Genomic DNA, 24,201 nt, shown 5'->3' with positions numbered 1-24,201 from the left:
CATGATATGAAAGGCAAGAAATAAGAGATTTACAACGTCAGTTAAAAGGAAGTTTTCTAAGAAAAATAAATTAATGATCTTTTGTAGCCATATAGCTGTGCTCTCTTATTCTTCCTTGCGATGTAACAAAGAAGCAGAAACTCATGAAAAGGGTCTTTAACTTTGTAACTTTTTGTTAACTCTGTTCTTATTTTATCCTTGGCTGTGTTTTAAATCTGTTAAATTCTATTTCCCCACCTCCTTTGGTTTTATCCTTTGTATCTATAAACCACCCAGATTCACTTGAGATGGGTAGCATCTAAATTTGATAAACAAACCAGGAGAGATATTTTATCCTTATGCTCCCCCTCACATGAGAATGTGGGGTTGTTAGTCTTGCAAAGTTGTTCCAGGCTCACACAATTTTACTAGTGTGTTGATCTGAATAGCAACAGCTGGTGCCTCCTGTTTCCTTGGCAGATAAATGCCCACGCCAATAAAAAAAAAAACAACCACCAATGCTTATCTGTACCTCCACTAATTGTGTGTGTCTTTGCTCCAGAGCAAGCTGGGGGCAAGACAGCTGGTAAAGAAAAACAGCATTCTATTTATCTGGACTCAGGGAATTTTCAAATGAAACAAGGCCTCTGATAGCATTGGTGCTACAAACTTGGCTTGGCATCTTGCTGTTCGCTGCTGGCATAATTTAGTGAATAAAAGGCAATTTGCCAAGGCTGGGCATCTGTGTCAGGAGACACATGGTGATTTCTGCAGCATTAATAGCTCCTTTTTCTAAAAGGTTTTCAGAATCCTAAAAGTTTTAAGAGGTCAGGAAAAGCAAGAGAGGCCGCAGAGTGGCGCTTCTTTGGTCCTAGGTGAGAAACATCACCAGGTGAGCAACAGGTGGCAGCAGAAGTGAGAGGTGTGCTCCAGAAAGCTGGGGGTTTTTTTCCATTGCCACAGTAAGATATAGACCACTCTGTACAAACCACAAGGTGGCTTGGAATGAAGCACCGCACCTTGGCTGATTTCAGGGGCTTCGGTGTGTGAAGCACGTAGGCCCTATCCATATTTAAATGCTAAAATTTAGCAGTGGCATTTTATACAGTGCCAGCTCCTGTGGTTTCAATGAGGAAAAGAGTTAGAGAAAGGAATGGTTCCAAAATGCACATTGGCATGGGCAGGAAGTGTTCCTGACACTAAAATGGCAATTTGCATGGATGAAAAATGGAGAATTTGTGGTGCTTTGCATGGATGACAATGTCTGGGGAATTTATTTGGATAAGCCCTTTCCTCATACCCGCATTTGATTCTGTATTTTAGCAGTGGAATCCTTGTGGATCGTCGTGCGCTGCCATATAAGGTGTATTGGAATTGCATTTCACACGACTCCAAAATGGGAAATTCACCCATTTTATAAAAAGCAGCAACGGTTCTGATATAATCCTTCCCCTCACTAATTTTTCCCCTTTTTTTCCAAATCCATTGCGATCACTGGATTTTGTAACTGGACTAAATCAATAATAAATGCAAGAAGGGTTGATCGGATCTGCGACACAACATTATTTTTTTAGAAGTTCTCCACATCAATTTGATTGTATTAATTTTGTAATTGATTTTAGTGCAATTTCTTTGCTGGTTCGGAGCTGCCCAGAGTCGATGAGAGTCAGGTGGCATAGAAGTTTAACACATTATTACTACATTATTATTATTATTGTTGTTGTTATTATTATCTATTTTATTAAACATGAAACTCAGTCAACTGAACATTTTAAAATGCATCACAAATATCATTTACTGGTGCTAATGATTGATACAGGTTGCTACCAGCGTCCTAGGTATCAACCAAGTATCTTCTTAAAATATAAGATGTTCCGAGAACCGCAGTTTTTTGCAGTTGGTGTTTATGGCAGGAATTTCTTTATATGTTTTGTAAAATTCTTGCACATAGTACCAAGTGCCCCAATGACAATGGGATCACTGTTACATGTTTCATCCACAGCCGTGTAGGATTGTTGTTGTTGTTGTTGTTGTTGTTATTTTAAGAAAGCTATTTAAAACTGAACTAAAGCCCTAAGGAAACCTCTATAGCTGTAAATACAGCTTTAGCCAACAATTTCTAAACTTTGCATTGCTGGAAGGGAGTGAAGGAGTTAAATGCAGTAGGCTGGCCCACCTCGCTCGAGCCAATCATTTCGAAGCCTGGCTGTGACTGACAGGGAGGAGTTCAAGAGGCTGGATTAAATTAGATTTGATCCTTCAGGCTTTGTTGAAGCTGGGAAGCCATTTTGGGATTCCGCAGGGTGGAATACAGGAGTCTTGAGCCTGCTGTCAACTCTCAAACTTCTTCTCTTTGGCAAATCCTGCTTTAGAAAAGGATGCCACACTGAGGCATCCCCCCGGTGCCTTCTACAAGAGTGGAACCATGGTGGATTTGGAAAAGTTTCAGGTTTGAACAGTGGATCCCTGCTGCAGTTTACCGCTGGCTGGGCAGAACTGATCTCTCCTCCAGCAACTTCTTTTTAGCCCTGTCAAAGCAAGGATTTAATTTGCTTGCTCGGGTTAGCCAGGCATGGTGAGAAGGGTGCTTTTTTAAAAAAGAAAACCAACCTAGTTTGATGCATAAAACAATTGACAATTGTGTCAATCACACTGGCTTGCAGGCATCCTATCTCAGAAAGTCTTTTATCTATCGTGTGTATCAGTTATTCAGAGTTGTTTATAAGAGCCAGGTGCTGTTGCTTAGCATCGTGAGCAGAATTGCAGCTCTTAAGTTTGGAATTTATATGTATGTATGTATATATATATATATATATATATATATATTAAAAGATATTTTATGTGTTGGAAGGTGTTTTGTCATTGGATAGTCACTCCTGGGAATAATGCAGATCGAGCTTGCTATGTGCTAGATTTGAGTCCATTCACGTGTGATTTTATTTTATTTATTTATTTATTTATTTATTTATTTATTTATTTATTTGGGATGGTTGTGTTCATGCTTTCAACTGATTGTTCTGCCTTGCGTTCAACTCTTGTTGTTCAGCCTGTTGCCAATTAGTAACATTTCACACAGCAATGTGTGGAACAGACTGCGAAATGTTAGATATCCCTTGTATTGTAAGAGCAATGGAGGCATCTGCCTGGGGAAGTCAGTTGTCGAGGCTAAATAAATGGGTTGAATAAATAAATAGAATTCAGAAATTAATTAGGTTGTCAGGTACACCCTTAAAATAGCAGCCAGGTTCAAAATTGCAGGCTGCTTGTTACTGCTTGGATCAACTCGGTTTTAATGTGCAGCACAATTTGCTTACACTTGAGGATTGCCGTGGGATGCATGCTTGACATACCACACTTTGAAAACAGCCACAGTTTTTCTGAGAATACCTAAATTTTAAAACCAGTGGTGCACTCTAAACTTTGTTCAGTGCAGTAAGTTGTTATTTCCTTCACTTTCCAAGTGGAATTGCGCTTCATTGCTTTTTCTTCTCTTCTGTATTACTGCAGCAAGCAGGGTCACAATAATTAAGTTGAGAAGCCCTGATGTGCAGTATTAGGTATTCCCATAAAACAGATGTTAGCCGTGCAGTGCAAGGAAAGCAGTTTGTTTTTTTTAGTTCAGCATTGTGGTAATGCATACAACTGTGTTGTTTCACGGGTTTTACCCCAGCCCCTGCAGTGAAACACAAAAGGAAAAAGGATGTCCATGGTTCTGAACTTAACAGATGTGTAAGAGCTCTGAAATGAAGCCCATGAGCTTTGTTGACAGCTTTGCACCACTTGGATATATTTTAAAGACGGCATTCACAAATTCCACTTGTGCTTTTGATCACTTTTCCCCCCAATAACACAGACCTAGAGAGTAAAACTAGGAGTAGAAAAAAAAATCATATAAAACTCCCCCCCCCTTTTTTTTTTTAAAGTTGGCTTATTGAGCCTAGGGCCATGTGTGAACCAACCATTCTGGTTTGAAAAGCGTCATTTAGTCCCCCAAAGCTGACCTACTGCATTACCTGCATATTATCCAGAAAAGAAATTGATATTCTTTGCCAGAGTGAGCTCTATCAAACGTTGGTCCTTGGGGCATTTCTCCCTTGAAGATTTGAGCAAACGTGAGCTTGATGGCCTGTGACCAAAAGGGAAGCAACTTATTGTCCAAAGCAGTGGTCTTCAACCTTGGCAACTTTAAGACCTGTGGACTTCAACTCCCAGAGTTCCTCAGCCAGGACAAGAAGGTAACTGGTGGAAACTTATCAAAGAGAGGGCCAACCTCGAACTAGGGAAGGAATTTCCTAAGTGTGAGAACAATTAATCAGTTCAATCCATGCAAATTTTGAGGAATCCTTTCTTTTCCACATGACGTGGTTGTGATCTGGACCAATCTTTTTATTTGTAACCAGGATGAACTCAATCTCGCAGTGAACACCCCAACAGCCAGAGATGAAAGAAACTGTAATCCAGCAAATATGTTCTCCTTGACTATCCCAAGTTGGAGAGTCAACTTGGGATAGTCCATGTAATAGTATGATTGTCCCTGTCGTCAATGAGCCAGTGTGGTGCAGTGGTTAGAATGCAGTACTACAGGCTACTTCTGCTGACTGCCAGCTGCCTGCAGTTCGGCAGTTCAAATGTCACCAGGCTCAAGGTTGACCCATCCTTCCGAGGTGGGTAAAATGAGGACCCAGATTGTTGGGGGCAACATGCTGACTCTGTAAACCAATTAGAGAGAGTTGTAAAGCACTGTAAAGCAGTATATAAGTCTAAGTGCTATTGCTGGTCCCCCTCCTTTCTTCCATAACTTCCCACATCTCTGACTTCCATAACTCAGTCGCTGCTCCAATGGAAGTCAATATTTACCCCAAAAGGTGAACGCTTCAGCTGATGGGGATTGCCAGTAACACCTCTGTATACCGTTCAACGGCCAGGTTTGGGGGGGGGGGAGAGAGAATGAAATACATTTTTGTTTTGGATTCTTGGAAGCTTCCCAATTTCTTACAGTAAGAAAACAATTTGAATAGTCAAACAGCTTGCATGCAAATAACAGCTATGGGCTCCGTTCCTGTAGGACATATCTACAGGTTGTGCTTCTGCCAATTAAAAAAAATCATTCCTTCATAGCCTAATATTTCATATGTGGGCTTCCTAGAAGAAGAAGAAGAGAGCGGCTGTCGTGCAGCCAATTCCAAATTAGATTTGTTGATGCCATGTTGTTTGCTAAGTAACCGTGTCTCTCAGCTATGTTTAGGCTCAAGGGAACCATAGCAAAAAAAACAACAGATATTACAATTGTTTCTAATATTCCTGGCTCACTTGTTGAGGATATCATTTTCCGGTTTTGTGAAAGTCAATATTGGCCTTCTCGGAACATATGACCCATTCCCCGTGACTTCCCTTAACCCCTGTGGTTTTGAAGGTCTCTCCTCGAACAAACCAGTTACTGTTGGTCCCTTTCCTTTGATTTGAAACCAGGAGTGATGATGACTTCAAAACCCTCAACTCGGAATAACCTTGGTAGTAACAGTGGTTAGTTACACAGGTCCAGGCGGAACCTAAGCTGGTGTTGATGTGACCAAGGGAAGGGAGGGGAAGACCCAGCAGATACGGAAGTTTGTTTCTAATTGCTGCCTTAATTTGGAGAACCGTTTGAAGCCCAATTGCAGGAAGCCTCTCTTATTATGTCTATGGTGCATCTTTAAAAACATAATTTGCTAATTGTAGATTTGCTGTTTTGCAAGATCATTGCTTTTTGCATGTCAAAACAATTGTATACTTCCTCCAAGTATTGAAGAACCCCAAAGAAATAATCCAATTGGGCAGGAAAGTGTTTTACATAGCTTTCTAGTTATGATGCTGAAATCATCCTTGTAGTTGAAGTATTAGAATACTTACCATACATATTTGCTTAGGAACAGCCTATCACAACGTGGCCATCTCCAAATCCCTTGGAATTCCATCTCTCAGCCTTCCCTATCCACTATGACTTACTGGGCCCTCCAGAACTTCTAGGAAGTTTATTTCTGTGAAGAAGATCCAGTTTAGGATAAGGTGTAATATATTACAGCCATGCAGGTTATTATAATTTTACTGTAGAATTCCTGGCCAGTGTACATTTAGAAACAGGTTCTCCAAGTTGCTGACCTGATGAATTTGAAACAAAATTTAAACTATGTTTGACTTGTTGTTTGAGCTCCAAAATCTGCCCCTAGTTTTGGAAATGATATGAGCTTTGTCGTTTGGACAGATTCACATCATCATCATCATCATCTTTTAACGATCCCATAATCACTTGCAGGCTGGAGTCTGGGCATCTGAATGGAGCTAGCAGAGTATTTTACTGGCCGGATGCCCTTCCTGTCGCCAATGCGGAGTTCTGTGCAGATATATTCTCATTGTGGCCAGAGAGGGAAATATCTGCCTCTCTACCTAGGATCAAACTCACAGCCTCTTGAAAGGCTCTTTGTTCCACTCCAATCACTTTTGGAAAGCTGTGTTTTCTCATTGTTTAAATTGTAGTTGCGTGGAAATGGACCTGGATTGCGTTTCAAGCAGAGTTTGAAAGAAGCTATTAGCTCTACTGTTTCACCAGTTTTAGGACAGATGGTAAGAAGGGCATCTTTTCCCCACTGTGATGCCTGCACCAGAAATGCATTCTTCTCCAGTGAACACCTCCGTTTCTGAGACCGAATTAGAACAACAGGGAGTGATGTTGTTTTCTTAATCATGGGTTTTGCCGCCTGCTTGGCGTGTTGGTGAAAGCATCACTGAGATCTTTCACATTATTCAAGTATCTAGTCTTGCTTTCATATTGGAGATGAACATTGGCTTTCCTTTCGCTTTAATGTTTTTTTCTAGGTGTGGATGCTCCCCTTAAAATTATTTTTTCCCTAGCTACAGTGCAAAAAGTGGGAGAGGTGTTATTCTATTCTTGGGGCTTGTAATTATTTGCACAATTGTTAGTCTTCCCTTTTCTTCTGCCAACCTAGCAGTTCGAAAGCCTGTAAAAATGCAAGTGGAAAAATAAGAACCACCTTTGGTGGGAAGGTAACAGCGCTCCGTGTGCCTTCGGCATTGAGTCATGCCAGCCACCTGACCATGGAGACGTCTTCGGACAGCGCTGGCTCTTCGGCTTTGAAATGGGGATGAGCACCGCCCCCTAGAGTCGGGAACGAATAGCACATGTGTGCGGGGGGAATCTTTACCTTTAGTCTTCCTTTTTAAGTTCCCAATTTTTTCTTTGCATGTAGCCTCATTTGCATTTCTCTTTATTGGGTCCATTTACACATTACACATTCCATTTATTTCACCATTATTTATTGGCTATACCATAATGGGTTGTTACTTGCCAAGCCAAAAATCTAGATTTGATGCTAAGCCCAAATCAAGCCAAGGGACTTCCAACTTTGTTATACTGCAGCCACCTTAAAACGACCAGCAAGTTTGTGTAACTGCTCCATGACTAAAACTAAGGAAACCGATGTGGTTGATGGTGATTTGGGCATTAGCAATTAGTGGCTAGTTGACTAGTTTTGTACATTTATCCTTCTCTCAAAACTAACTTTGGGAGCGAATCCTGACAGTATTCCCCATTCTCCTGGGCAAATCTGATCAGCTTTAACAAAAATCTTGTGAGCCCTTTCTAAAATGCCCACGACTCCTCTCAAAGTCAGGACCCACACTTTAAGAACCCCTGAATTACTCAGACTTCTCTCAGGGCTAAACATGCATTTATCTAATAGAACAGAAAGGTAAAAGACTCAGGAGCTGCATTCTTACAGCTCAAAATTAAATCAGTATTTCCTTTTCTTTTTAAAGGATGCCTGACAAATTTATGGAAGATAAAACTGTCCTTCAAAACGCCAGCATGTTTCCATCGTAACATTTTAATATATCTGTTTAGTAATGCTTCACATTTTAATTGAGGTACGGTTTGTTTTAAGTGCAAATCTTTGGAATGCGTAGATCTTTTCTCTCCCGCGTCCCTCCAAAGTTGGTTGTTGTTTTAATTCACACAATGAGAATTCCCAATTGGGATCTGTACTGTCCTCTGATGACCATTGACATTTCCTATGCCGTAAGCAATTAAAATAGCAGCGTATATACATAAAACAAACCCAAAGCAGCAGAAAAACACAATTCAGTTGGGTTCCTGGTATCATTTAAAACGGGGGTTTTTTTCCCCCCTCTGCAAACCTTGAAGATATCTTTCTCCCCAAAACTAAGAGGAGCAGATTTTCCAGAGCAAATACACAACTTAAAAAACAAAAACAATTGGGTCTGGGCTGCTTTAGCTCTTTGCAGATTTTGCAGGTCAAAGCTGGCTTGTCTGTAACATTTTGCCCTAGGTTTTCAAGCTGCACCATAAATGATATTTGATAGCTACAATAATTGATAAAATGAGAGCTGATATTCCGTGTTACATCAATGCTGAAACCATAAAAGGCAATTCGATTTCATCCAGGACGTGATGCTGCCTTGAAGAGTTTTCACAAGTGCCAATCAGACAGAAAATGCTTTGAAAGGTAGCTTCCATAGTTCAGGCCATTAAAATCCTAAGTTGAAACAACTTTCTAAAATACAGATTTATGATCCATACACTTTCGGCAGTGTTTTGGTCTTTCTCCGGTGAGATCTTCCATGCCTTTCCAGAGGACGAGTGGAAAAAAAAATCCGGATCTGGCCAGATGGGATTTAAAACTCTCTTAAAACTGAAAGCTGAGCCGGGCACTGAACAAATTTGTAAAGAAAACAACTTGGCCTTTCAAAAAACAACAACATTGCTTTCTTTTGACACAACCCTCGATTGGTACTGTTCTTGATGTGAAAAATAAAATCTCAGTAATGTTATGCTTGGATAAATGGGAAAATAATATCTACTTTAGCAAGCAGTGTCAACTTGAGGAATTTCCGAGCACCGCTGCCTAGTAATTGTAAATGCAAAATATAGCCAGGGATTGTAGCGTGCATGACTTGTTATTATTCTATATAATAGGGTGGGTAGGGAAGGGACATCATTAGTGTGGAAGGAGGGAGGGAAAGAAACAAAATGAAAAGGAAAAGAAAGAGGAAGGAAGGAAGGAAGGAAAGAGAAAGAAAGAGAAGGAAAGAAGAAAAAGGGAGGGAGGGAGAAACAAGAAAGAAAAGGAAGGATGTTGACATTCCTGTAAGTGTTGATAAGGAATATCTAACATTGGCAGTCATATAAAACAGGCACGCTCTTTCAGATAGTGCCATGTGTGCATGTGTGGATTGTTATTTTTTTTTCTCCTTTCACTTTCCCCAAATACCCATATATTCCACGAACGAGGCCGGAGGAATCAAGAGCTTTTTATTATTATTATTATTTTTCTCTCTGTCTCTTTCGAACTGTTATAGCGTTGGGTTTTCGCCCTCTTTGCAGCATGATTTGAACTAGCCACCATGGATTATTCACGGCTTCACACGTATAACCCTCCCCAGTGCCTGCCAGAGAACACTGGCTATACTTATGCCCTCAGGTGAGAAAGCTGAACTCTAAACACCCTTGTGTTGTGTTCTGTGTCTTGTGGCTTCTGTGGCACGTTTGAAACCCAGGCATGAACCCCCCCCCCCCAAAGTCAGTCGCAAGGCACTTTCGGTGTGCCTTCCAGAGAACCTAATAAAAGCAATTGAGGATTTGTGTTTATGTGTATTTTTACATTCTATGGCAGCAGAAGCGATGATTAACAACGTGACTCAGACTCTTATTAGTCACCATAAATCAAGAATTTTGCAACCACACCCAAATAACATTGTTTGGGTTGTACATGCCAGGAGGAAGGCATGCACAGACAACCAGAGAGTGGGCATTATATAAAACCAAGTGGAAAATAAAACAGTTAACCGTCCCTGCAGAGCAGCTGCATAAATCAAGGAGTTACAGATTAAAAATCATACCATTTGGGAACCATTTGTAACAATTTAAAAAAAAAATTGCAATCTACACTTTATGAACCATCTGAAAGCTAAATTCAAGGTCATAAGAATCGCTCAGTTGCCAGAAAGACACGTTGGAAGTTGGTTTTTTTTAATGGCTTTATAGTTTTTAACTGTACTCCACAATTTGATAAATAATATAGTATAATAGTTGTAACAATACAATGCCTAACATCCTAGCTAAGAATCGCACGTACTTTATTTACTTGTTCGTTTGCTTGTGGCTTCTTTATTCATTTACTTTCACACTGGTTCCACAGTAATGGTGATTTATGAAGTAGGGAAGCAACTTTTCTTTATAAAATTTATGAAGCAGAGTTACAGCAAACCCCTACCGCCCACCAAGAAAGCTGGAACTCCCTTTAGTGGGCGGTAGGGACCAGGTTGATTACCACTGGTTTAAGGTAAACCAAGGCAATGGCCAGAATAAGCTTCCAGGAATGATGAACCGCAAAAACTTTAAAATTAAACTTCCTTCGGATAGTGATCAGCACTTGCCACTTCCCATTTCTTCAGTGATTTTACGCAGCTTCCATATCGCAGCAGCTAATGTCAAATAAATAAATACATGTACCTAGGGTCTGTTTTGGGAAGTTAACACGCAGGAAAAGCTGTATCAGCTGCCATGGATGCTAGATACTAGAGAACCACGCAAATATATATATATATCCTGAGATGCAAGTTGCAGTCCTGCGCAACGGGCAACTCCAAAACATGCCTTGTGTTTTCTTGCAGCTCAAGTTACTCGTTGACTGCCTTAGAGTTTGAGACCACGCACAAGTTGGACCCCGTCTTCGATTCGCCAAGAATGTCGAGGCGCAGCTTACGTTTGTCTACAGCGGGATATGGGGGCGCTAAAGACGAGGGTCTCTTCGGAAGCGGCAGCAGCTACGCTGGGAAAAAGATGTTTGCAGATCAGTCACCCCAGTAAGCCTTTCGTTTGCTACCGACCATTCTTTTTTCTTTAAGATTTTTATTAACAAACATGTAAAATACACACACACAAAAATTAGACATACACCACATTTATACAATACAGTGCGAACAGGAACTTCCTGCTTTTTATCTTAGCAATCATCAATCGATATCGCTCACATTATATTATTTCCCCTTCTATCGTATTTCATTTGGATTTCACCATTCTTAACCCTCTTATTTTACTCATAACTATTATTTTTGAGTGTTGTTATATTCTTTCATTGATTTTTGTTTCTTTCCTCCATCCACCTATACCATTTATCCCATATCTGGCAGAATTCTGATTCTTCCTTTCTCTGTATTTCTTTCGTTAGTTTATCCATTTCGGCACAGTCCATAATCTTTCTTATTATTTCATCTTCATTTGGGGTTAGTTTGTTTTGGTTCCACCACAAAATCGTGGAGGACAAAATCGCGCTCGACGAAAGCGCGCATTTGACGTCATCACAGCGCGACAAAAACATCGCGCTGTGATCGAAAAATGTAAAAATAAAGCTAAAACCTTACCCTAACCCCCCCAAGCCTAACCCTAAACCTAACCCTAAACCTAACCCTAAATCTAACCCTAAACCTAACCGTTAACGTAACGCTAAACCTAACGCTAACCCTTAACCTAACGCTAAACCTAACGCTAACGCTCTAAACCTAGCCTTAACCTAACCCTAACGCTCTAAACCTAACCTTAACCTAACCCTAACCCTAAACCTAACCCTTACCTTTATGTGAATCGGCTTGCTTTAATTTTAATTTTATTTCAATTTTTAATTTTTTTCGTCGCGCTGTGATGACGTCACATGCGCACTTTCGTCGAGCGCGATTTTGTCCTCCGCGCTTTTGACAGGTCACAGTTTGTTTTTCCGTTTCTGGGCAAAGGCAATCCTTGCCGCTGTAAGTATATGTAGTATTAAATATTGGATTTCTTTTTTGTATTTCACCGACATTATTCGTAACCGACCATTCTTATGTTATCCATTCCTTGGTCCTGTCCCATCGAATGTTAGGTAGTTTAATGCACCGAGTTTTGTGGTTTCCGCGCGGCACTTCGAGCTTCTGGGAAAGCGCGATAAAACATCTCGCTGTGGTTTTGGCATTAAAATGCGGCAAGGTTTACACATGAACTTAGTACACACATTGAAGTCCTGGGACTGGAAAGGCTTAATCTCAGATGCTATCCCTTGATTTAGAACAGATAATTCTGGGAGTTAAAATCCACAAGTCTTAAATGGTCTTTTTTTTTGTATTTAGGTTTTAATACCATACTGTACTAAATCATGATTTTATCAATGGCTTGGGGCAGGGCTGGGTTTCAAATTTTTTTTACTGCCAGTTCTATGGGGGTGGCTTGTGTGTCATGTGATGGTAGGCGTGGCTTGTTGGTCATGTGACTGGGTGGGCATAGCCAACTTGACGTCATTCACCAGGAGATGTCATGGATTGAATAAAATGTGGTGAAGCTCACTTAACAACGCTCTTGCTTAGCAAGTTGCCAAGGTCGGACACTGTTGATTTAGAAGTGACTTCGCTTCTACCTGATTTTTAGTGAGCCTGACTTCCATGTTTAAAATTCAGGACGCTCACAACTGGAACTCCCAACATTTTCTGGCATTATTTCAACAAGTACTTCGATCTTGGATGGCTTCTGTGAAGATGCTCACTTCCTGTATGACAATGGTATATGGTCATGATTCGATGTTTGGACAGCGGACCGTAATTGGTTCCCGTTATGTTTGATTGAGCCAGGATTCCTCCCATAATATGACACTAAAATGCAGAATCCAAACTCTGCTTTATATTTCCAATTTATTCCAGTAGCCAAACACCTCTGAGACTCTTAAAAAGATGAAGAGCGGGAAGGAAATGCCAATTTCTGGTTTCTTCTCCTGAAACAGCCATAGTAACACCGACACTATATTGGGCGTGCTATGTTGCCTCTTTCAGTTTTCCTGCACTCGTAAATGTTTTTTTATATTTTCCTGCATTTTAACCCTCTAGGGTTTTGCCTCTTTGCCTCTTATTCTTTCTTTTTCCGTTAAGGATGACCAGAAAGCATAAAACTACAGTGACACAGTCCAGTTCAGTAAGAACCACTTCAAGGAGAAAAATGCCGGGCTCTGCTGCTTTTAGCCACAGTAGTTTCAGCAGCCGCACAACTGATGGGTCTTACATCTCAACCTTGCTGGATGAGTCTTCAATAAAGGAACAGACGGCTGTTGACCATTTCTGGGGTAGGTGCAGACTCTTAACATGAAAGGCTGTACAGCTATAATGTGTATGTGTGAAAGACCTTGGGAGATGGAGCAAAGATAGGGGAAAGATAAGAGAGAACATAGCCCACAGCTGCATAATGGGTGAATAGAGCAAGAGACTCAAAATTGACCTGCCCCTAAAGGGATGCAGTGACTCAGTGGGTAAGACACTGAGCTTGTCGATCAGAAAGGTCGGCAGTTTGGCGGTTCGAATCCCTAGCGCCACGTAATGGAGTGAGCTCCCGTTACTTGTCCCTGCTTCTGCCAACCTAGCAGTTCGAAAGCACATAAAAATGCAAGTAGAAAAATAGGGTCCACCTTTGGTGGGAAGGTAACATCATTCCAGGCACCTTTGGCGTTTAATCATGCCAGCCACATGACCACGGAGATGTCCTTGGACATCCCTGGCTCCTGGGCTTTGAAACAGAGATGAACACTGCCCCCTAGAGTCAGGAACAACTAGCACATATGTGCGAGGGAAACCTTTACCTAATTTCTTGGGCTGTAAAAGAGACTGGGAGAATTAGATTTTCAGACCTGTAAGATTCTGTGAATGTTGTTTTACAATAAAGTAGAATTATCTTATCTGGTCATACTTCCTACTTCCTACATTATCTATCTAGTAAGGCTGATAACAGCACTTGTAAATTATCCTGTACTTTGGGATGCATAAGGGTGTAGATGGTAGCCCTGCCTGCAGCTCCCTAAAGCAAACTCATCTTTGACAGTAAAGATGATAAAAAATGACAATAAAACCAATTTTGTTGTATACATGATGTACAATGAAAATAAAGGCTATACTACACAAATAATCTTTTTCCCAGGATCAGGCCATCGTTGCATAGGGCAGCCACATGACTCTGAAAACATTCTAACTCAAAGTTTGCCCCCCCACCCTTTAGCTCAGTGCCCACTTCCTCCAGTGTAAGAAGTACAGGAGTGGAGTGAATTACCAGTCTGCAGGTTCTCTAGGAAATTGTTCCTGAATCATCCAAGGAGGGGGAAGGGGGGAATGCTTTAATATGCCACTAGCTTAGGTGTAGGATTCCCTTAGTTAGAGACTGAGATAAGGGAATCTTTTTTATCTTTAGTAGCATAGATTAAAGTTTGTTTTGATGTCACCTAACAAGCCTGCTACTGTGGCTTATTGTTACAGCAAGAAAAGGTAACAAAAACATGTGTCTTTCATTATATTGACTCCCAGAAGCAGTCACACTTTAAAATAAACAAATTTGTGCTGCTTTTCCATCAGGAAATATAACTTGTTAGATAACATGATGGCTACCTTGGGTGTGGTCTTAAAATCACCCTGCTGTTGCCTTGAATGTATGAAATTCTTCCCCTCTGCTTCTCATTTGCGTTTTTTTAGAAATAGCAGAAATTGTTAGCTTGCTGATCTCCTTGGACTCAAAATATTATCTCTTCTTAGGTCTCGATGACGATGGGGACCTCAAAGGTAATTCGGCTTGTATGTTTTCACTTCAATGGCTTTTCTTGCCACTCCAGTAGATTTGATTCGATAGACGATTTTCTATATTATTATTTTTTTGGCCCATTCAACAGGTGGGGATACGACTTCCATCCAGGCCAATGGCGATATCGCAACAATGGAGAACCAGACTGAACTCAGCAACGGATACACCTGCAATGATTGCAGCATGCTTTCCGAACGGAAGGAAGCTCTTACAGCCTACTCATCCTCCTCCATGCCAACCTCAAGAGTTTATTCTAGGGATAGAAGCCAAAAATACAAATCCAGTAAGCATTCCTTCTCTCGCGCTGCTGCTGCTGCTGCTGCTGCGTAAATAAAGTATTGACAGAGTAATAAAGTCACGTGGATTTAAACTCAATAGAGGAGAATAATTCTGGCTCAGGCTTGAAATGAGAAGTTGGTGCTCTCTGAGCTTGGTTGTTTCCTTGCAGACGTTTCATTACATCATGAGTGCTAGAAGACATTTCATTACCCAGCTTGGTGGCGTCATCAGTGCTAGAAGAGAGTGGGGTTTGACCTTATAGCATTGATGTTGTTATCTAGTTTGGGTAATGAAACTTCTGCGAGAAAACAGCCGAGCTCAGAAAGCAGGAAAGACCCCCTCAATTTAAACTCAACTTGGCAAGATAATTTCTGCTAAGTCTTTCAAACTCCGTGGAAGAGTCAAATTTGCTCAGTTTCAGAATTATTCCTCGACACGCCATTAAGGAAAGAAGAGCTACAAATAAACCGCAAACATCTTGTTTGTTTCTCCTTCCTTTCCCCACTTCGTTTTCCTACGATTGAGCTCTGAAAAACAGGGTTGCTTCTTGGCGGGGTGCAGGCTCGCGATATTTGGCATCTCATTTTCGGCATCCCACGCTTGCTGCCTCTGCTTCCCCCCCCCCCCCCCTCAGTCACTAGAAAAAGAGAGGGAAATAATCCTGTGTCCCGATGCTTTTTCAATAGGGGGTCTCCTTTACTACCGCAGCAAGGTCCTGCGAGCAGCCAAGCACGCCTCAACATCTTTCACATCCCTCATAGTGCAGCTGTTTCAGATGATCTTGCTCAAACTGGGCTATGACTGTAAAGGTACTTTCAGTTTTAAGCTTTTCTTAAGCTCCCTCCACCCGCCTTGCGCACCTCCAAGGAAACGGTTCCACGGGGTCTTTTCAGACGTGCACCTACGACTTCAGGGTGTCTTTGATGCTGGCTTCTTTTTTTTTTGCACTCCTTTGCCTCCTTTTTCTCGGGAAGTAAACAACACGCAGCACGCAGGCGTTGGATCCTCCTTTTCTCAATTTCTTTCTTGCAGCGGCATGGTGGATGTCATGGTTTGAAACGAAAAGGGGAATCTTGGTTATGGAACTTGGTCGCGTAACTCCTTAACTCTGTTCTCTTTGCCTTTAAATCCTGGGTTTTCTTTCTTTGGTGTTTGGTACCGGGTGGTTGTAATGTATACGCTTACTTTAGAGCCGAGGTGGCGCAGTGGTTAGAGTGTGCAGTGCTGCAGGCTACGTCAGCCGGCTGCTATCTGCAATTCAGCGGTTCAAATCTCACCAGGCTCAAGGTTGACTCAGCCTTCCATCGTTCCAAGGTTGGTAAAATGAGGACCCAGACGGTTGGGGGCAAGAGGCTGACTTTGCAAACCATTTAGAGAGGGCAGTAAAAGCACTGTGAAGCAGTATATAAGTCTAAGGACTATTCCTTCCTTCCTTCCTTCCTTCCTTCCATCCATGGTGCACAGTGATTAAAATGCAGTAGTGCAGGCTATCTCTGCCCACTGCCAAGAATTCAATCCTGACTGGCTCAATGTTGACTCAGCCTTCCGTCCTTCCGAGGTCGTAAAATGAGGACCCAAATTTTTGGGGGCAAGAGAGGCTGACTCTGTAAACCACTTAGAGAGGGCTGTAAAGCAATATATGTCTAAGTGCTGTTGCTATCCTTTCTTCCTTCTTCCTTCCTTCCTTTCTTTCTTGGCACAGTGGTTAAAGTGAAGTATTGCAGGCTGGCTGTCCCCACAGCCAGGTGTTCAAATCTCATCAGGCTCAAGGTTGACTCAGCCTTCCATCCCTCCGAGGTGGGAAAAATGAGGACCCAGATTATTAGGGGCGAGAGGCTGACTTTGTAAACCGCTTAGAGAGGGCAGTAAAGCACTGTGAAGCAGTATACCGGTCTAAGTGGTATTGCTATTACTTTAGCCATCCCTGACTTGCTTGTCCGTTACATTTTTTAAAACGCATCTATTAAATTTGGCACACATCCCTAGAATGGATATGTGTGGCTTTGAATATTGCGTCTTTTCGGCGGCCTTAGATTGGAATACCCTGCAACTCTTGAAGCAAGCGTAGCACTCTCTTACACGACGCCTCATTTGGCAGAAATCCAAAGCGTTATGTCTTTAATGACCATGAACATTTTGAAATTAGGTTTTTTTTTTACCAGCTGCTGATTTGCAGTGAAGAATATCAGAAGAAATAGCCTGGTCATTTTGTGAATTCTGTGTGATTGGGCCAAGTGCTTGAAAAGGCTCTTTTAAGTCTCGTTTTGCCTTGTTCTCAATCACTCGTTCCATTCAAGATGAATGTAATTCCTTTTCCAGTATCAGTTGCCTGCAGGAACCAGGAGCCTATTAAAATAATACTCTCTTTTTTTTTTTTTTTTGACATATAGGGGCCCTATATAAAACAGGGACGTGGTGGCTCAGTGGCTAAGATGCTGAGCTTGTTGATCAGAAAGATTGACAGTTCGGTGATTCAAATCCCTAGTGCCACCTAACAGAGTGAGCTCCTGTGACTTGTCCCAGCTTCTGCCAACCTAGCAGTTTGAAAACACGTAAAAAATGCAAGTAGAAAAATAGGCACCACCTTTAGTGGAAAGGGAACAGCGTTCCGTGCGCCTTCGTCATTTAGTCATGCCAGCCACATGACCACGGAGACGTCTTCAGACAGCGCTGGCTCTTCGGCTTTGAAACAGAGATGAGCACCACCCCCTAGAGTCTGGAATGACTAGCACATATGTGCGAGGGAAACTTTACTTTTACCTGTATAAAATGGACTTGTCTCTTTGGGGGAAAATGCATCTTTTTAAAAGAGGCCACTCCATCCAGCTGTCCCATAAAGCGCCTCCCTCATTCAACCAGCAGGTGCTTATGCAAGTACAATCTAGATAATAATCTAGATGTGCAAATATGCCCACCTAATAGGACTTTCCCCCCATTTCCAATAAAAGGATTGTGTTATCCTATTTCTCTTGTCAGGATTCTGTTGGCTGAGAAGGCAAAATGCTGCAAGAATATATTTTCAATAAACATGAAGGCTCGAACAAGTAGATTTATTATCGCAAGAACGTGAAGCCTTTATGAAAGAATTCCAATGACTGTATCAAACACAAGCTCTGTTTATACCACAGTGAATATTCAAATTTCTTTCACCGTTTTTTCCTGCTTACTTAGTTCTAGGAACTGTTTCTTTGAGGACAAATTCCCTCTGTTCTTTGTTTCAGTCATGACCTAACATAGTATTAGGTTGCTTACTGTTGACCATCTGAGACCTAATTTAACACCTTCCTCACTCAGGTATTGGGCGGCAAATCGCTTTGATTAGTGGCGGGTTTCAAAAATTGTTTGAACCTACTCTGTGGGTGTAGCCTCCTTTGTGGGAGTGGCTTGCCGCCCATGTGACCGGATGGGAGTGGCTTGCCACCCATGTGCCCGGATATGAAGATACCGACGACACTTGTCAGAACCACCTTAAATGACTTCCCACGCAGCACTGGCTTGCATAAGAATATGATGTAAACTTGTTTTTTAAAAGGCATCTTTGGTTTGCGTTAAAACAACTTCAACACACGCAATGTTCTGATTGCACCACAAACGTAGTAGTCATCCTTACCTTTCACAGAGGCACTGAGTTTTATAAATAGGAGCATGATAGTGTAGAATAATCATATCCAAGGACCAGTGGTGGGTTTCAAAAAATTCTGGAACCTCTTCTGTAGGTGTGGCCTGCTTTCCGGGTCCACTGGTGGAACCTCTTCTAACCGGTTCGGTAGATTTGACGAACCGGTTCTACCGAATAGGTGCGAACTGGCAGGAACCCACCTCTGACGCTGATGGACAATGTTGCTTTTCCTGCTGCTTTGTTCTTTGCTTCTGAACGTTAAAAGAAACACTTCTAAAAAAACATACTGCGTTCACCTCAAGGCTATTATTTCTCTTTGTTCCTCTAGCACACAATACAATGTTAGACTCAGGTTGTTGTTGTTTTTTTTTTCTCTCTCTCTCTGTTGCAGCTCACTCAAATTACTGTGGAAGCATGAATGTAAAAGAATTTCTCAGGGATAAAAGCCACTTGGGTATGAACGGAGAATCCATGTGTAAGTACAGCTTCCCATTGTTTAAGAAATAAGCCCTGGTTAGAATTCCAGATGTTGCATCCGTGTTCCATCGGTCTTGTAGAAGCTTGAAAAACTTTGCATGCTGGTTGTGATTCAGCAGCATGTTGTACTTTCAGGGAGTTTCCATTATTTGATTGGTTTGTCTCGTGCACAACTCAGAAAAGCAAGGGTTTTTTTATAGACATGCAGCCATCTATGAGATTTAATTTTAAAGGGCACCTTGTTGTGGCCCACAGCAGAGCTGGCAGAAGATTTGGACGGTGAGGAGGTTGGGGAGGAACATGGCCAGTCCTGGAGTCTGGGGAAGGCTGTGATAAGGGCTCTGTGTCGGAGACAGAGAGGTGGCCAGGGCCATATGCCAGTTATCAGCTGCCTTAAGAATCAGACATCAGTGGGGCAGACAAACAGCTGGAGCCCGTTTCCAGTGTGCGCACACGCAGAGTTGCCAGACAAAGAGAACAGCTAAAGAACAGATCAACTTGGGAGTAAGGCACAGGTGGACGATGAATGGCCCCTCCCAGAGGAAATAAAAGAGGAGTGAAAGGGGAGTGGAGTTTGCAGGAGACCATTAGTTCGCTTCATTGGTTCGGGACTCTCCGAGACTCCTTGCCAAGTTCTGCAGAGATCGGCCTGGCAGCTCTCCAAGCCTGATAAGGTCTGTGACTGTAAATCCTCCCTCGAAAGACTGCTGGATGTGAATGAGAGAAATTCACAGCAAATCAATAAAAGAGGTTTTTGTCAGAACAAGGAGTTTGCTTCGTGCTCTTGGGAAGCCTCAGTCAGAACACACCTAAAGCCAAGATTGCCAGCCTGAAGCATGGAGCTTGTCATTGACCCAGAAGCAGAATTTGTGATATGTCTACATGGGTCAGAAAAATCCTGGGCTCCTGCTTGCTTGTCCTCCACTCCATTGGTGATCCCCAGATTCAGACCTGCAAAGTTCCTAACCCCCATTTCCAGAACTTGGATGGGCACCTCAAATTGAGCACTTCACCCTATTTGGCACCCTTTTGTTTCCTCCTGCATTGGCAACTGTGTGTGTGTGTTGGAAGGGGTTATCAATTGTCTTCAATTGGCAAGCAGTGTGTGGCACTGTCTCAGCAGTGGCCATGCTCACTCTCTCTCTCGCTCTCTCTCACACACACACTCTCTCTCTCTCTCTCTCTCTCTCTCACACACACACACACACACACACACCATTAAGATTCAAGGACTGTCTGGAAAGTAATTTCATTGGTTTATTTATCAAATTTATTGCCCCCCTCCCTTCCGCAGTCGTTTTCTGTACTGAAAGTTGGTCTAGCCATATTGCATTGCGCAGTTGATTGATGAATGTGCTCTGTATTCGTTCCTCTCACCCCCCCCAACCTGCAGGTGATGACTGTAAGGGGAAGAAACACCTTGAAACATACACAGCAGCCCACTTGCAATCCTCACGGTCCAAAAGGATAGCAAGAAGCATGTGGCACATCTTTTCTTACCCAGGTTGATTTGCACCGCTTGGTTTTTTTTATCGTTTTCTTTCCTTTTTTTCACCTCTTGGCCCTCATAAATGTTGCGGGAGGAGAGCCCCCCTTAATCTACCATAGCCAAATACCCCAATCTAGAATTCTGCATCCAGTTTTGGTCACCACACTATAAAAAAAAAAGATGTTGAGACTCTAGAAAGAGTGCAGAGAAGAGCAACCAGGATGATTAGGGGACTGGAGGCTAAAACACTCGAACTGGGCATGGCTGGTTTTCAGGAACTGGGCATGGCTAGTCTAGAACCAGGGGAGACATGATAGCAGTGTTCCAATGTATGAGAGGTGGCACCAAAGGCGGGGAGGGTTCAAAGCACCCGAATAATGGATGGAAACTGATCAAGGAGAGATTCAACCTGGAAATGAGGAGAAATTTTCTGACCCTGAGAGCAATCAACCGATGGAGCAGAAGTCGCCTTCGGAGGTTGTGGGAGCTTCATCCCTGGAGGCTTTCAAGAAGAGACTGGATTGCCATCTGTCAGAAATGGCGTAGGGTCTCCTGCATGGGCGGGACTAGATGACCTACAAGTTCCCTTCCAACTCTCTTAATCTGTACCTACCCCAAGACTGGCATCTTTTCCAACTAATACAATTCATTAAAAGTCACAGGCTGCAGGTGCTGCTTATTAGATGCATGGAGCAAGAACTCCAGGTCATCCCAAAGGCGTTTTTTCCCCCCAAAAAAGGCAATTGGACTTCTCTGTTCTGTTTTGTTTTGTTAACTTTTCACTTCTTCAGTTCGAGCCAGTTAGAAAAGTTCAGTTGCTTTTTTCGGAAGAAAAGCATCTTTGGGACAACCCCGACCTGGGTGTTTGAAGGATCTCCATAGAGAGCCTTAGATTCATGCATCTGATGATGTGCACTTCATGCATCTGATGATGTGCAATGCTGCTCCCGTTATCCCGTGCCTTTTAATAAAGTTTGAGGTCAGAAGGACTTCCCTCTGCAACCTTTGGATTTTCACCATCATCCGAATCCCTGCATTGCTAAACTTAGAATAGAATAGAATAGAATTTTATTATTTGTATGCCGCCCTTCTCCGGGAGGACTCAGGGCGGCGAACAATTCAAGGGGGAAAAAAGGGGAACATAAAAAACAAAATACAAATAATAAAAGTAAACAACAGAGCTTCCTTGCATAGATTAGATTAAAGCGTCCCCCGAGAATCGTGTCCTTCTCCAGAAGCTGCCTGCCAACTCTAGCTGTAGATTTAGGTGTGTGTGTGTGTGTGTACACACAGACACATATTTATTGTTGAAGCAAGGTCATTCTTATTCTACATATGTTGCACAACCACTAAGAAAGCCAAACCCTGTGGTTCAGCGGAGGATTAAAAATAAAGTAATGCATTAGAGGATTAAAAATAAAATAATGCATTAGAGGATTAAAAATAAAGTAACGCTGAAAGGAATCCTAGCAAAAAGCAGAGAGGAAGGACAAAGGAATTTAGCTTTTGGGGAAACCCAGCTTAATCTAGTGTAGTGAAACAAGACAATGGCATGTGGGGCATACTTGGTGCTCTCTGAGCTTGGATGGTTTTCTTGCAGGCATTTCCTTACCGAACTAAGTAACAGCATCAGTGCCCTGATGGAAGTTACCTAATGAAATGCCCGCAAGAAAACCATCAACTCAGAGAGCACCAAGGACTAAAAATAAGATTTTGAGCTAGAAATATTTTAACTTCTATCAGATAAAAAACACACCCGGGATCTGCTGGTGGTCTTCGATCCCTGGGTTTTTCTAGATGGAAATCAAAGTCCGACGTTGGTTTATTTTTCTTTTCTGTTGTTGTTAAATCAAGCAAAACAGCTGGGTGCTGCCACCTATCTCGATACATATTTTTTAAAAATGGTTATTATTACATCCTTACATTTAAGTGTCGAATTCTAAGGGGTGACGGGACTTCTCACCATTGAAAAGAATTTAGAATTTGTACCAATAACTTTTTTTTTTTGGCGGGGGGGGGTGGTCTCTCAAAACCTGCCTTGTATTTTTTTTTTTAAGAGATAGGAGGCATAACTTCATTCAAACGAGAGACAGTGATCCTGTCAAATCGGCTGTTAATAACCTTAGCGCGCAGATGCTAGGGTTTTTTGGTTTCTAAATGCGGGTTTAATTTGGCGTGCAGAAGCGCCGAGGGATGGCTTTGAATGAAATCCCCTTTCTGTTGTCTCCCTTCACACCCATCTGTGTCGTATACCAGGTTACTTCTTCCTCCACATGTTGCAAAGAACGAGAACGGCAGGATGGCTTGTGACCCGGAAGATTTTGTCTCTCCTTTGGCTGGCTGTTGTGGCCCCAGGTTACTCCTGTGTGCGTGTGTGGGTTGGATGCGCACGCAAGCTTTTTGCATGGAAATAGCCTACTACCTTTTCGATTGCGGCGTCTCGCAGGGAGATACGAACCGCCAATTAACTTGAGCTCAGCGGCTTTGGCGCAGCTTCAAACGGTGCATTTCCTATCTCGACAGCAAAGCCTTCCCCATTGGATGCTGTCAGGACACACCTGGTTGGGAGAAGGTGGAGGGAGAGGCAGAGAAAGATGCCCTTCAGGTGGGCAGAAGGGTTTGAATTGAGCACCTTTTGTGGAGAGTGACTTGGTTATAAATTTAGCTTGCTGTGAAGGAGAACCACCTGCTCCTTTACCTGTCCAATTGCCACGATCCACGGTTCTACCTGTGCATTTAGTTAGTTGCTGTCATCTTACCTGGCCTTGCTTACCTAGCAAGATGGCTAGCAAGCTTTGCTGCCGGAGGTGACAGACCCAGTTGTGTGTTTCTCCCTGCCTCAAAAAAAAGGGACGCAGTGGCTCAGTGGCTAAGACGCTGAGCTTGTCGATCAGAAAGGTCGGCAGTTTGAATCCCTAGCTTAGAAAGAGCTGTAAAGAATTGTAAAGTGGTATACAAGTCTAAGTGCTATTGCTTGGCAACCAGCACAAATATTTATGACAGTTGCACTATCCTGGGGTCATACGATTGTCATTGGTCACACACACACACACACACACACACACACACACCCAGCTAGCTTCCAACAAGTAAAGTCAATGGGGGAAGCTGGATTTGTTTAACAACCATATGATTCACTGATGAACACATACACACACACAGACACACACACACACACACACATCCAGCTAGCTTCCAACAAGTAAGCCAAGGTGGCGCAGTGGTTAAATGCAGCACTGCAGGCTACTGCTAGATCAGCAGGTCAGCGGTTCAAATCTCACCGGCTCAGGGTTGACTCAGCCTTCCATCCTTCCGAGGTGGGTAAAATGAGGACCCAGATTGTTGGGGGCAATATGCTGACTCTCTGTAAACCGCTTAGAGAGGCCTGAAGGCCTATGAAGCGGTATATGTCTACTGCTATTGCTATAAGTAAAGTCAATGGGGGAAGCTGGATTTGTTTAACAACCATATGATTCACTTAACAACTGCAGTGAAATGCTTAACTCTGGAGGTGGGAAAGATCATAAAATCCAGCGTGGCTCTCTTCATCACCACCTTACTTAAGCAACGGACATTGGGGTTCTAAGTTGAGGACTTAACCTGTCGAAAACTATATGGAGACCGCTGCGGTTTTCTCATTTCCCTCCATGTGGATTAGCGGGTAGGAAATGCATCTTGTTTTAAGCAGCTTTTTTCCCCTTGCTTTAT

At 42.4% G+C, this 24,201-nt stretch overlaps 1 protein-coding gene across 11 annotated transcripts in view; it reads left to right on the top strand.

The window, feature by feature from the left end:
* The window catches only part of SUN1 (Sad1 and UNC84 domain containing 1), a 41,696-nt gene that overhangs the window by 3,955 nt on the left and 13,540 nt on the right, over window positions 1-24,201 (top strand). For 2 of the 11 annotated variants that reach the window (XM_032230746.1, XM_032230747.1), the window contains exons 2-9: window positions 10,666-10,857; window positions 12,943-13,133; window positions 14,584-14,610; window positions 14,718-14,912; window positions 15,595-15,717; window positions 18,919-19,002; window positions 20,398-20,508; window positions 22,750-22,848. In XM_032230746.1, the coding sequence (XP_032086637.1) occupies window positions 10,739-10,857; window positions 12,943-13,133; window positions 14,584-14,610; window positions 14,718-14,912; window positions 15,595-15,717; window positions 18,919-19,002; window positions 20,398-20,508; window positions 22,750-22,848 (949 nt within the window). In that variant the 5' untranslated portion in view covers window positions 10,666-10,738. The other 9 variants (XM_032230740.1, XM_032230741.1, XM_032230742.1 and 6 more) reach the window with 9 other exon arrangements.

The sequence above is a fragment of the Thamnophis elegans genome, chromosome 14 (assembly GCF_009769535.1).
Source record: "Thamnophis elegans isolate rThaEle1 chromosome 14, rThaEle1.pri, whole genome shotgun sequence".
Lineage (NCBI taxonomy): Eukaryota > Metazoa > Chordata > Lepidosauria > Squamata > Colubridae > Thamnophis > Thamnophis elegans.
The sequence above is the reverse complement of the archived record's forward strand: the minus strand, read 5'-3'. Positions and strand labels throughout refer to the sequence as shown.